Below are 12,115 nucleotides of genomic sequence, written 5' to 3'. Positions count from 1 at the left end.
TTGATGTTAAGGTGCAGGTACATTTTTTTGATTAGGCTTCAGATTGGCAGTGACAGATTTTACAGCAGGCGAGTAAAAATAACACAATTGCTGTGCTGCACACACATTTTAAACCAATATAAACAAAATTACCAAAGACAAATACTTGTTCCAAAAAGTGCAAATTCCATGGAACAGATAAGGTACACAAAGGTTCTGTTTTATTGTGATGGTACAAGTGAAATTTTAAACATGCTTAGGTACATTTTGGACAGTAGCCCACAAGCGGGTTCACAAAGATAATTTAAGTAAATATTGACCAGTATCCTGTCCAACAGCGTAGCAGTATTCAGATGTATTGAGTCAAAGACCTTCAGATAAATTCATGTAGGCATTTTACAGTTTAATAAACCTGCAGCTCAGTTCTTTCAAACACTGGTCCTATGACCCTCTGATAGCCATATTAATTATTACTTTGATATAGGAGGAAGTTAACCTTTTTTTTACATGCACAAAGTAAGCTTAATACGAATGAAATGGATGTGTGTACATAGAATTTAACCATGAGAAGATCCTCTAATCTCAACACAATTAGATACTTTGTGTACTATTACTAAACCATTAGCCATGAATTAATTAATTTGTTATTTAATTTATTTATTTTATCTCATGTCACCTAGTAAGTTTATTTTTATCATATCAGAGAAAAAGGAAAAAAAACACATCTCTGTGATCATTTGGGATCTTGTAAATTATTATTTATTTATTTGTGCTGCCTCGACCCATGATTGCCTTTTTTGTGTTCCTCTCTGGTCTTATCAGGATAATGTAACATTTAGGTCCAAACAGTGCAACTAAGAGACCAAAGCTTGAGGCCAATATAGCAAATACCTCCACAGCATCTGCATATTTACCTGGGGAGCTGACATAAGCAGGGACAAAAGCCACCCACACAGCACAGAAGATCAGCATGCTGAAAGTGATGAGTTTGGCCTCATTAAAACTGTCTGGAAGATTCCGAGCTAGAAATGCTAACAGAAAACTGAGGATAGCCAGTACACCGATGTAACCCAGTAATACAGAAAAACCAACTGTGGAGCCAACTACACACTCATAAACTATTTTGTCATTGTGATATTGAGTGTTTTTATATGGAACTGGTGAAGCAGAGACAATCCAGGCAGTGCAGATTGCAGCTTGAACACAAGTAAGACCCATAACTGTCCCTCTCTGCTGCACAGCACCAAACCACTTCAGACTGGCTCCCCCTCCTGGCTTTGAGGCCTTGAATACAGCTAAAACCACAATGGTTTTTACTAGAATGCATGAGACACAAAGAACAAAGCTGATCCCAAATGCTGCATGTCTTAGCTGGCACGTCCACAGTCTGGGTCGTCCGATAAACAGCAGTGAGCAGAGGAAACACAGTTTAAGTGACAGCAATAGCTGGAAACTCAGTTCTGAGTTGTTGGCGCGTACTATAGGTGTTTGGCGATGATAGATGAAAATCCCCAGTACAGCTGCACAGATAAATGTGCCCAATATTGAGGCGGTTGTCAAGCAGATACCCAGAGGCTCATGGTAGGAGAGGAACTCAGTTTTCTTAGGTACACATTGGTCACGCTGGGGACTGGACCAGGAGTCCTCAGGACAACTGGTGCACTCCATAGAGTCTATAAAAAACAGGGATGTTGAGGAAATGCAGTAGATTCTAAATGCTGAAGACCACATCATAAACTGATATTTTCCGTTACAGTAAACCTAGAAATCGATAGGTTTGAAGATTTGGAGACAAAACAAGTTGAGACAAAATACTTAATTAATTTTGCGCTATTTCTATGTAGGAACTATAAGAAGACCAGACCTCCTTGAGTTGTAACCCTTCCATTGAAGGACATAACTTAGATTAGTTATGGCTTCTAAGGGCAGTGCATTACAATCTAAAACACTTTGTAGAAACTGGATCTACCTCTGATAAGTAGATGGTACACCCACTTGGTTATCATTTGACAGTGTTCTTCAATGGAGGGTATACAAGTAATGAAGAAAATTTTTACAAAGAAGTTAAGTCATCAGTGCTACAGACTTGTGCTGAAATTGTGGAAATGTTAAAAAATTTTCTTTAATTTATATGGCATATCTTACTGGGTATCCAATTTTCTATGCGTCTCAGGCTTTTGGAACTCATTCTACATGTGTATATATATCACATATTCAAACTGGCATAATAAAAAAAACAAAAACTGAATGCCAACCAGTCTTATTGCTGATCTTTCCCTGAGAACAAAGGATGCAGTCAAAACAGCAGACAGGTTCCCCCTTCTTTTGGGCCAAGCGGGTACCTGGGGGACAGCTCTCACTGCACACTGATCGAGGTGGCTATAGGGAGATAAAAAATATTATTCTGCAATACTATAAACTTCTTCAATTAAATGTTTAGCGTCAAAAATATGAGCCAAGTAACTTTTTTGGATTCAGCATTCCAGAAGATTTTGTCTTCATAAAGTGTGACTTCTTCATCTTTAAAGGGTGATTTCTTAACTACCCCCACATTCTGAACTTTAGTTCTTCTGTCAGGGAGCCACTGCCAGTTCATGATATCATAGATTGGTAAAGCATCACCATTCTCATCAAATGATACTTGATCACCAAATGATGTGGTAAAGTTGACCTTTTCCAAATAATGGACAAGCTATGACAATCAAAACATGGGACAGAGAAGAACAAAAAATCTCTATTTAGTGACCATGGTAAATACAGTGGTACCTTATGTTCAATAATAAAACTGCATACTAAGTTCTAATAATGCATTTTGCCCAATGTGAAGTGACTGCTGATTATTCCATATATCTAGTGACATGATGCAGTCAGAAATCTTGAATATTTCATACTTAATATGTTATATATAAAAATGTTTAATAACATTTATTGGCCAAAATACTGCCCCATAAGAAACACAATATTTAGTCATATAAACAGTTGCAGTACAAATTAAAATCACACCTGCCATGGCTCCAACCTTTGCAAACTGCCACAGCTGTGATTGCTGAAAGGCCCTCGCCCTGGTTCACACTGCAGCATGTCATGAAGGGCATACGCCAGAGAATACACAGCCTTGTAAACATTATACTCTGGCCGAAGGTTTGAAATATCCAAGAACTCAGTTTCCACTTTCTCTAGATCTTCTTGTCCAGTGCATAGTGCTCCACCAGCTTCCAGCCAACCTGCTGGAGGTGGTGAAAATCTACACTCAAATGTGTGTTCCCAAAACTGATTTACCTAAAATGTATTCAAAACCACCTGTTACAGACAATGACAATTTCTTTTCACAAATACTGCATCAAATTACATGGTTAAAAACTTACCAAGCTCTTTCCATAGGTACTGTTTTGGTGCAGGTCAGGACGTATTTGCACCAGAAAGTCTCTGAGTCCAGGTATTTCTCCACGACGTATAGCAATGCCCAGTGTGCCACCCAGGTACGGCATGAGACGGGGAGTCTGAAGCACAGCAGCTGATGTCCAAGCTTCACTGGCAATCCACTGCAGCCCTGTTACATTCTGCCTCACCACCTGTTTATTATACTCAATATTTACATTTATTCTGTTGTTTCACAAAGTGTCTTTTTACACAGTCAGTTCTAGTTTAACTCTTTCACATAGATGCAGTCTTGTGTTTTACATGGTGTGATTAGGACAGTTTTGCATATCATCACATCAGGGCTTGATAATTGCTGATTGAGTAAGTGATCCAACTTTTAGGCTGTGCTTATAACGAAAGGTTTTGACCGATGCAAGTAATTGTCAGTTTGTTGCTTTTAGGCTTATTTGATATTGTAATTTTTTTTGACAGACATTAAGTTAAATTATATATTTAGTATAATTATATTTATCTGGAATTAAGGTGTATTTTAATTCTAACCTCTTCCATGATGTTAATCATATGACTCTCATGTGCAAACACGATGACAACACGAGCTGTGGATTTCCTCATCACATCCACAATCCTCTTCAATTCAATAAGGTCTTCACCCCATGGCAAAACCTCTAAGTATGCCAGACATCCTCCACCAGACTGATTCAGGTCAGACAGAAAAGAACGGGCAACGTGTACACCATAGTCATCATCACTGACAAGTAGCCCCACCCATGTCCATTCAAAGCGTTTCAAAATCTGAATCACAGCACGCACCTAAGTGGATAAAGAGTGGAGGGATTAGTGCACATGCTATAATAATTACTGGACAAGCTGCAAAACTGATTCCACAGCATGCCTTTAAGCTTGTAAGGTTTAGCCTTGAGACCATTCAATTCTATCAAGTACATAAAGAATGTAGTTATTAAAATACAAAACACTGTGAATTGTTACATTTTTTTACACACCGTAGTTTCTACATTTCTATTTTAACAGAAAGGTTTCACCTGAAAGGCATCACTTGGGATTGTTCTGAAGAAGGACGGAAACTTTTGTCTGTGACTCAGACAGGAACATGTGGAAATATAACTCACCTAGTTGAGTAAAAACACAGACCGTTCATTCCCAAAAAACATTACAAGTCTTTACCTGGTATCTACACAGTGGGCTACTTTGTAATTAAATAGGACTGTTTGAATTTGAAATAAAACCAAAGTGATCAAAAAATCTGATACTAAGGAGGAAGACTTACCATAGGTACTCTGTACAAACCTAAGACAGTGGAAATAGCAATAGAACGTGTAGAGGAAGATTCACCCACAATCCCCAGGACAGGAGGCATTCCTACACAAGTCTCGTGTAATATTATTTGCTTTTCTTGACCACTGGCCAGAGACAGTGATGCACGGAATCCAATTCCTAGTACATTGCAATTATCATACAGACTGTATCCCAAAGTCACATTGGGCAGCAGGTTGGAGTTTCTGTTGATCTCATCAATAGCAAATGCCATGGTCTGTGCCAGCCGAAATCCTATAACATCAAACCTAACACAAAAAAAAAAAACTCTGTTTAGTAAAGAAAAAAATATGTATACAGTAACTGTGCCAACCTGAACAGACAATGACACATGTAGCAAATAGTGAAGCCTCTTCAAAGCACAACAGTGATAATAACGATTTAATGAATAAAATACAATAATAAAATAAATATGTTTAAAAATCACATAGATACACAGTTCTTTCAAAGCATGAGCTGATAATCAGTGGCACTGATTTTCTGCAGTTTGAGCTTTTAGCTGATTTCCCAAGAGACTCACCCATGGCAGGTAGGCTGTTGTGGCTCTGAGGTAAAGGACAGGTCAGAAAACACAGCAAAGAAGTTCATTTCAAAGAGGCCACCCATAATCACATCTCCAGCCTTGTGCATCCCATTTAGATGAAACTGTCCCTGTAACTGGCAGGAATAGGGATAAACAGGGGAGGATACAGCAGAGGAAACAGAACAGAATATGAGCCAAAGCAAGTGGGGATCTAAAAAAGCCCACATGACTTTCCTTCCATTTATTTCTCCTTGGAGTGTAGCCCTTACGTTTCATCACTATGTCCCCACCTTTTATTGACTTGCAGTATTGTTTAATTTTGTACACAACCCATCACAGGGGAAGTAGCAGTAGTAGGGGCAGGACCTAAAATGCATTTCATTCCAGAGTGATTTTGTGCTGAGGCAGATCTTTGTTTTAAAATCTGAATTACTAGTACTATACCCTATTTATGCAGTGGTGAAAATACAAGCTTAAATGAATTTGCTTCTGCAAATCCTGTAGTCTAACCAGCAGCCATGTCATGTAAGCAGTTCATTGCACTAGATAATGCACAGAAACAAAACAAGTGTTTCAGGCCAAGACTCAGCAGCCCATCTGCATTTGAAAGACAAGTATGTCAAACTGGACTAACCATAACTAAACAAAGAAGGTCGTTTAAGACATTACTTTCACCCACTTACACTGCTCTCCTATCAGCTCTCCTAAAGCAAGTCTGCTGTTCATACTGTCACACGAGTTACTGACTCAACATGTGGATAGATGGCAGAACATGAAAAGTGTCATCAATTAAATAATTTTACATATTTTAATTGTATGGTTGTGTATAGAATTAGAACTCAAGATGGGCCTGGTGGGAGTACATTTGGGGTAACGGTGATCTGGATGACTGAGACTGTCTAAAGATAATCAGCTCACAGATGCTGGAGCTGGTATTGCACCAATACACATTGCATCAACTGTCTGTTAATTCTTACTTTTGATAATTCATTAAAGGTTTATCTTGATAAGTTAGACTGGTCCAATTCATGTTGTAGCATTTTTGTGGCAGCAACATACCAATAACTACTGAACTCAGTCTTACCTGTCAGGATGTGGCAGAGGTTTTCAATGAGCTGGGTTTTTCTATAATGTTAGTTGTATAGGTTGGTTTGAGTGTGCTGAGCTCCTGTGTGATGTTAACTAAATATGCTAGGTCATTACCTACTTTAGCTTTATGAAGCTAAGCAACATGCAGTTTCACCTTCTTCATAAAACTTCCTTGGGACCATAACTAAATCAGTTGACCATCATCTCAAACTGGACAATTGTGCCAAACTTGAGCAAATGCTCATTCCTGTGATGATGTCCACAGGCATGGGGTAAATAGATGAGATGGCCCTGGTGTTTAGAAGTTCCTGTCATATCATTACAGTCATGGTAACCTTTGACCACCAGAATCCACCTTCGACCCTGTGGACAAGTGAAACTTCTGGCAAAATATGTGGTGAAGCCAAACCCGGTATATTGGAATATATGAGATAGATAGATATCCACTATTGTTGGATTTTTTTATTTATTTAGGAAATGTTTGTCTTTCAAATAATGAACATTGAAAATCATTTACATGCAAATATTGTCAGTAAACTTAATTAGTATGCCATTATTGGCTCTACATTAAGACTGATGATCACAAATAAATGAATGAAACTAAGAAATATACATTGATAATCTGATAAATTCAATGTGGTTTTAGGTCTTGATGCCACGGCCCATGATTGCTTTCTTTGTGTTTCTCTCTGGTCTCATTAGAATTATGTAACATTTAGGTCCAAACAATGCCGCCAAGAGGCCAAAGCTTGATGCCAGGATGGCAAATACCTCCACAGCATCTGCATATTTTCCTGGGGAGTTGACATAAGCAGGAACAAATGCCACCCACACAGCACAGAAGATCAACATGCTGAAAGTGATGAGTTTGGCCTCATTGAAGTTGTCTGGAAGATTTCTTGCCAGAAAAGCTAACATGAAACTGACAATGGCCAATAAGCCAATGTAACCCAATAACACTGCAAAACCAACTGTGGAGCCAACTACACACTCATAAATGATTTTGTCATTGTGGTATTGAGTGTTTTTATGAGGAGCTGGTGAGGCAGAGACAATCCATGCAGTGCATATTGCTGCCTGAATGCAAGTAAGAACTAGCACTGTCCCTCTCTGCTGCACAGCACCAAACCACTTCAGAATGGCTCCACCTCCTGGCTTTGAGGCCTTGAACACAACTACAACTACCATGGTTTTCACCAGAATACATGAGACACAAAGAACAAAGCTGATTCCAAATGCTGCATGTCTCAGCTGGCACGTCCACAGTCTGGGTTGACCGATAAACAGTAGTGAACAGAGAAAGCACAATTTAAGTGACACCAATATAAGAAAACTCAGTTCTGAATTGTTGGCACGTACCATGGGTGTACTACGATGGTACGTGAAAATGCCCAGAACAACAGCACAAATAAATGTGCCCAGCAATGAGGTTGTTGTCAAGCAGATACCCAGAGGTTCATAGTAGGAGAGGAACTCAGTTTTCTTAGGAACACAGTGGTCACGCTGAGGACTGGACCAAAAATCCTCTGGACACCTTGTGCACTCCATGGAGTCTGACAAAAGAAGATGGTATTCAAACATACTTATTATGCATATAATGTTAGCAGTACATATACTGAAACAAAAAAACCAACCAGTCATATTGCTGATCTTTCCCTCAGAACAAGGAATGCAGTCAAAACAGCAGACAGGCTGCCCCTTTTTTCTGGCCATACGGGTCCCAGGAGGACAGCTCTCACTGCACACTGACTGAGGGGGCTGTAGAGAGAAAAGTAAAGTCATTTTACTACACTTTGCTACAATTAGTTGTCAAAAAAGAAGACATTTCTGATCAAGTAGTAATAACCTTGTTTAAATGAAAGTTCCAGAAGATTTTTTCTTCATAAATTGTGAGTTCTTCACCTTTGGAAGCCGACCTCTTAACCTCACCCACATTCTGGACTTGAGTACTTCCATCAGGGAGCCACCACCAGTTCATGATATCATAAATTGGTAAGACATCACCGTTCTCATCAAATGATACTTGATCACCGAATGATGTGGTGAAGCTGACCTCTTTCAAATAATGTACAAGCTAGAATGGGAAACAAAAACAAACTGAATTAAAAAAGGAGGAGTACGGAAGAACCTAAAACCATCCTACATTTTAAATGATCCGCAATAAAATCTTTAAGCAGAGAGACATTCTGAAACTTAAATTAAGGTCATTAGTTGTCAAAGTCCCAAAACATTTGTGAAGAGTGTTTTATCTTAAATAAATATTTTACTTTTGTACATTATCAAATTATTTCACTATTCTATACTCACAAAACTATATACATGAAGTACCTTATAGTGTAGCACCTGTATTCAAAATATAAACAGGTGGATTTTAAAGTGATATCACACCTGCCATGGCTCCAATCTTTTCAAAGTAGCACAACTGTGCTCGCTGAAAGGTCCTCTCCCTGGCTCACATTTCAGTATGCTATCTAGGGCATATGCCAGAGCATACACAGCCTTGTAAACATTATACTCTGGCCGAAGATTTGAAATGTCCAAAAACTCTTTCTCTGCATTGTGTAGATCTTCATCCCCAGTGCACAGTGCTCCACCAGCTTCCACCCAACCTGCTGGAGGTGGTGCAAAGCTACACTGAAATGTGTGTTCCCAAAACTGTTTCACCTGAAATAAATTTAAAACATATACATACCTTAAATTATAATACATAATTTAACCAGTTTTAGATTTAATTAAAAAGAGAGAGAAATGAGAATCAAACTTTTACCAAACTATTTCCATTGCTGTTGTTGACACTTTGGTCAGGACGTATTTGTAACAGAAATTCTCTAAGACCTGGTATTTCTCCTCGACGGATAGCAATGCCCAGTGTGCCGCTTAGGTATGGCATGAGGCGGGGGGTCTGGAGCACAGAAGTTGCTGTCCAGGTTTCACTTGCGATCCACTGCAGGCCTGTCACATTCTGCCTCACCACCTATATATTACCAATCCAGTCGTAAGGTGTATAGTCTGTGCCAATGGCTGCCATACAACCGCAAAGAATAAATATGTTCACCACTGTTCAACAGTTGGCAGCCAGTAAAGTTCATAGACTAAAAAGTAACAGTAATTCAACAAAGGTTAATGTCAGGTATCTGTTTGCTGCTGACTTTGTATTGACATCATTCTAGTACAGAAACCAACAAATGTATGCTGCAGCAGTATACAGTGCACCGGTAAAATTATCTTTGACCTTTGAAACATTGACCTGATAATTATCTTGCAGGGATCTTTGGTCACTGAACTTTGCTGCTGGCAAAGAAATGACTTATATATATATAATACTTTTTTTTTTTTCATGTAACTCTAAAGTAAGTTTTAATTACAACCTCTTCCATAAGTTGAATCATGTGGATTTCATGTGCAAACACCATGACCACACGAGCTGTTGAAGTCTTCATCAAATGTACAATCCTCCTGAGTTCATTTGGGTCATTGTCCCAAGGCAGCACCTGCAGGTAGGCCAAGCAGCCTCCACCAGACTGAGGAAGGCCAGATTGAAAGGACCGGGCAACATGGAGTCCATAATCATCATCACTAACCAGAAGGCCAACCCAGGTCCAGCTGAAGTGTTTTAGAATCTGAATCATAGCACGCACCTAAATATGCAAAAATGAAAGGATTAGAAGGATAGAATTGTTTAAACATTATTTTAAAAGATATAAACTTCATTTGTTTACATATGTTTCACAATGGAATCACAGTCACCAGTAAATTATATTCTGAAAGCAGTTAAGAAAGTGTTTCCCTGGGGGCAACACGCATGCTGTTCTGTCCTCGAAACTGCTTTTGAGTTCTTAATGCTGTTGACAGTGTCCCACCTGGAAAGCATCACTTGGTATTGTTCTGAAGAAGGATGGGAACCGTTGTCTATCAGTCAAACAGGAACATGTTGCATAATAACTAACCTATGAAGAAATATATAAAATGTACTCAAAGTATTAATATATTGCAAGTCACGTCCAGTCAAAATTATTTATAATTCCTACTGTACCAACAATGTTACAATTAGATAAAGAAGAAGAATTCAGTAAGACACTTACAATAGGCATTCTGTATAAACTTAGCACGTTAGACATGGCAATAGAAAATGTTGAATAGTGATCACCCACAATCCCCAGGACTGGAGGGGTGCCTAAACAGTTCTCCTGAAGGAGAAACTGCTCATCTCGACCACTGGTCAGTGACAGTGCGGCACTGAACCCTATAACAAGTGCACCACAGTTGTCATAAAGAGTATATCCCAAGGTTACATTAGGCAGTAGGTTGGAGTTGTTGTTGATCTCCTCAATAGCAAAGGCCATGGTAACAGCATGTCTGAAGCCTAGGGTGTCAAAACTAAAACACAAAACATCACTGTTAATCATTAAAAAATGATATGACAGTCGTAATAGGTGGACATATCTAAATAATAATGAACATATTATTTCTGTGTTAGTTATTTAAAAAATGTTGCTAAAACTGGCATGAAGTTATATTTATTACTCATTTGTCATGTCAGCTCAGTAGCATTTTCTTTATTACCACAACACCTCAGGCAAACAGCATCAATATTTCCCTGCAGTGAGCTGCAGTTTGACAAACTCACCCCTTGCAGATGGGCTGTTGTGGCTCTGATGTAAATGTCCGATCAGGGAAGACAGAAGTGTAGTGTACTTCAAACAGCCCACCTAAAATTACATCACCAGGCCGATGCATTTCATTAAAATTAAACTTTCTCTGTAGTTTACAAGATGAGGAATGATAGGATGAGTCTGAGAATAAAGAGGAGGAGGTGCAGATAAACAAGACACAGTAGACACAGATGCTAAAATAAGTGCCAGTAAAACCCTTCATAACTGCTCTCCGTCTTTCACACTTTTGTGTTCTTCAAACAAGGTTTCTTTGTTTTATATACAGCATATGTCATCCTCTTCCCATGGTTTCAGTTATTGTTTGATCATTTGCCTCACCTATCAGGGCACAGGTTGTGGGCAGGACTTTCTTATTTTGTCTTGATTCACTGTATTCACTCCCTCTGGTATTAGACATCACACATAATTCTGATTGTAGACATTTCTCTCAAAGAATATAAAATATTTATAAATGTAAATAGGATTCCTCAAGAACAGACAAACCCACCAGTGTTCTCCCATCTTTTCATTACTGTTTACAAATGTACCTCTTGCAGAATATAGAAACCACATAATATTGAGAGAATAAGTCTTGAAAACCATAAGGTCAAAAAGTGACATTGTTTGCAGATGATACCTTGTGGTTTATCTCAAATCCAGAAAACATTTGACTTGATATGTGATGCCCACTAATATGTGATCACATTTATGTGAATATTAATGGATGATGTGGTTTTCTTCTGTAAAGACCTATTTTTTTTTTAACAAAGGGTTATGTGGTATAGTGTCAAGGCAATGTTCTATTTTACGACAGTAGGTGGCAGTGTGAGTCGGTGGTTTACGTTAAAGACCGCAGCCTCTAGCGTGTCTCGCGCCGTCTTTCTCATAATGGCGGAGAGCTCAGCAAAGGAAAGCCACGTCTCCCTGTCTCATCAATTCTTTCCTGTATTTCAGTTTAGTAAGGTGTAAAACTTTGCAAAAGTTCTGTTAACAAAGAACGAGAGATGATTTTGATGATTAGTTTGTTTGTTTGCATTTGTGAGAACGGTATCTTTCCCCCGAGTAGTGGCAAAAGCGGCCGTACACTGGTTTATTTGCTAGCAAGCATGCTATTCGGGGATAAATGATTAGCTTGGGCCACGTCTTCACTAATAGTTGT

General features: G+C 38.8%; 2 protein-coding genes across 2 annotated transcripts; both read right to left on the bottom strand.

The window, feature by feature from the left end:
- Positions 1–738: 738 nt before the first annotated feature.
- On the bottom strand, positions 739–5,400 carry LOC113172432 (extracellular calcium-sensing receptor-like). Its single transcript, XM_026375402.1, has 9 exons — positions 5,213–5,400; positions 4,646–4,940; positions 4,401–4,487; positions 3,901–4,170; positions 3,345–3,551; positions 2,983–3,258; positions 2,444–2,671; positions 2,235–2,358; positions 739–1,652 (listed from the first exon to the last, which is right to left on the bottom strand). Exons 1-9 carry the CDS (start codon positions 5,320–5,322, stop codon positions 739–741), a joined length of 2,511 nt encoding a protein of 836 aa, XP_026231187.1. The 5' UTR covers positions 5,323–5,400.
- Positions 5,401–6,946: 1,546 nt separating this feature from the next.
- LOC113165237 (extracellular calcium-sensing receptor-like) lies at positions 6,947–11,056 on the bottom strand. Its single transcript, XM_026364623.1, has 9 exons — positions 10,932–11,056; positions 10,387–10,681; positions 10,165–10,251; positions 9,673–9,942; positions 9,072–9,278; positions 8,693–8,968; positions 8,151–8,378; positions 7,939–8,062; positions 6,947–7,857 (listed from the first exon to the last, which is right to left on the bottom strand). The coding sequence occupies exons 1-9, from the start codon at positions 11,039–11,041 to the stop codon at positions 6,947–6,949; spliced, it is 2,508 nt and encodes an 835-aa protein (XP_026220408.1). The 5' UTR covers positions 11,042–11,056.
- Positions 11,057–12,115: the final 1,059 nt, after the last annotated feature.

This window comes from Anabas testudineus, chromosome 13 (assembly GCF_900324465.2).
Source record: "Anabas testudineus chromosome 13, fAnaTes1.2, whole genome shotgun sequence".
Classification (NCBI taxonomy): Eukaryota; Metazoa; Chordata; class Actinopteri; order Anabantiformes; family Anabantidae; genus Anabas; species Anabas testudineus.
This window is presented reverse-complemented; position numbering and strand designations above follow the sequence as displayed.

What these genes read in the sequence shown, in the direction of transcription:
- LOC113172432 (XM_026375402.1), bottom strand. Translation starts at nt 5,322, where the DNA reads ATGCACAAGGCTGGAGATGTGATTATGGGTGGCCTCTTTGAAATGAAC. An exon ending in GTTTGTACAGAGTACCTATG is followed by an intron (nt 4,488 to 4,645) that starts GTAAGTCTTCCT and finishes TTACTCAACTAG; the next exon opens with GTGAGTTATATTTCCACATG. An exon ending in AAAGATCAGCAATAAGACTG is followed by an intron (nt 1,653 to 2,234) that starts GTTGGCATTCAG and finishes TGTTTTTTATAG; the next exon opens with ACTCTATGGAGTGCACCAGT.
- LOC113165237 (XM_026364623.1), bottom strand. Translation starts at nt 11,041, where the DNA reads ATGCATCGGCCTGGTGATGTAATTTTAGGTGGGCTGTTTGAAGTACAC. An exon ending in TGATTCAACTTATGGAAGAG is followed by an intron (nt 9,279 to 9,672) that starts GTTGTAATTAAA and finishes GGTAATATATAG; the next exon opens with GTGGTGAGGCAGAATGTGAC. An exon ending in AAAGATCAGCAATATGACTG is followed by an intron (nt 7,858 to 7,938) that starts GTTGGTTTTTTT and finishes TTCTTTTGTCAG; the next exon opens with ACTCCATGGAGTGCACAAGG.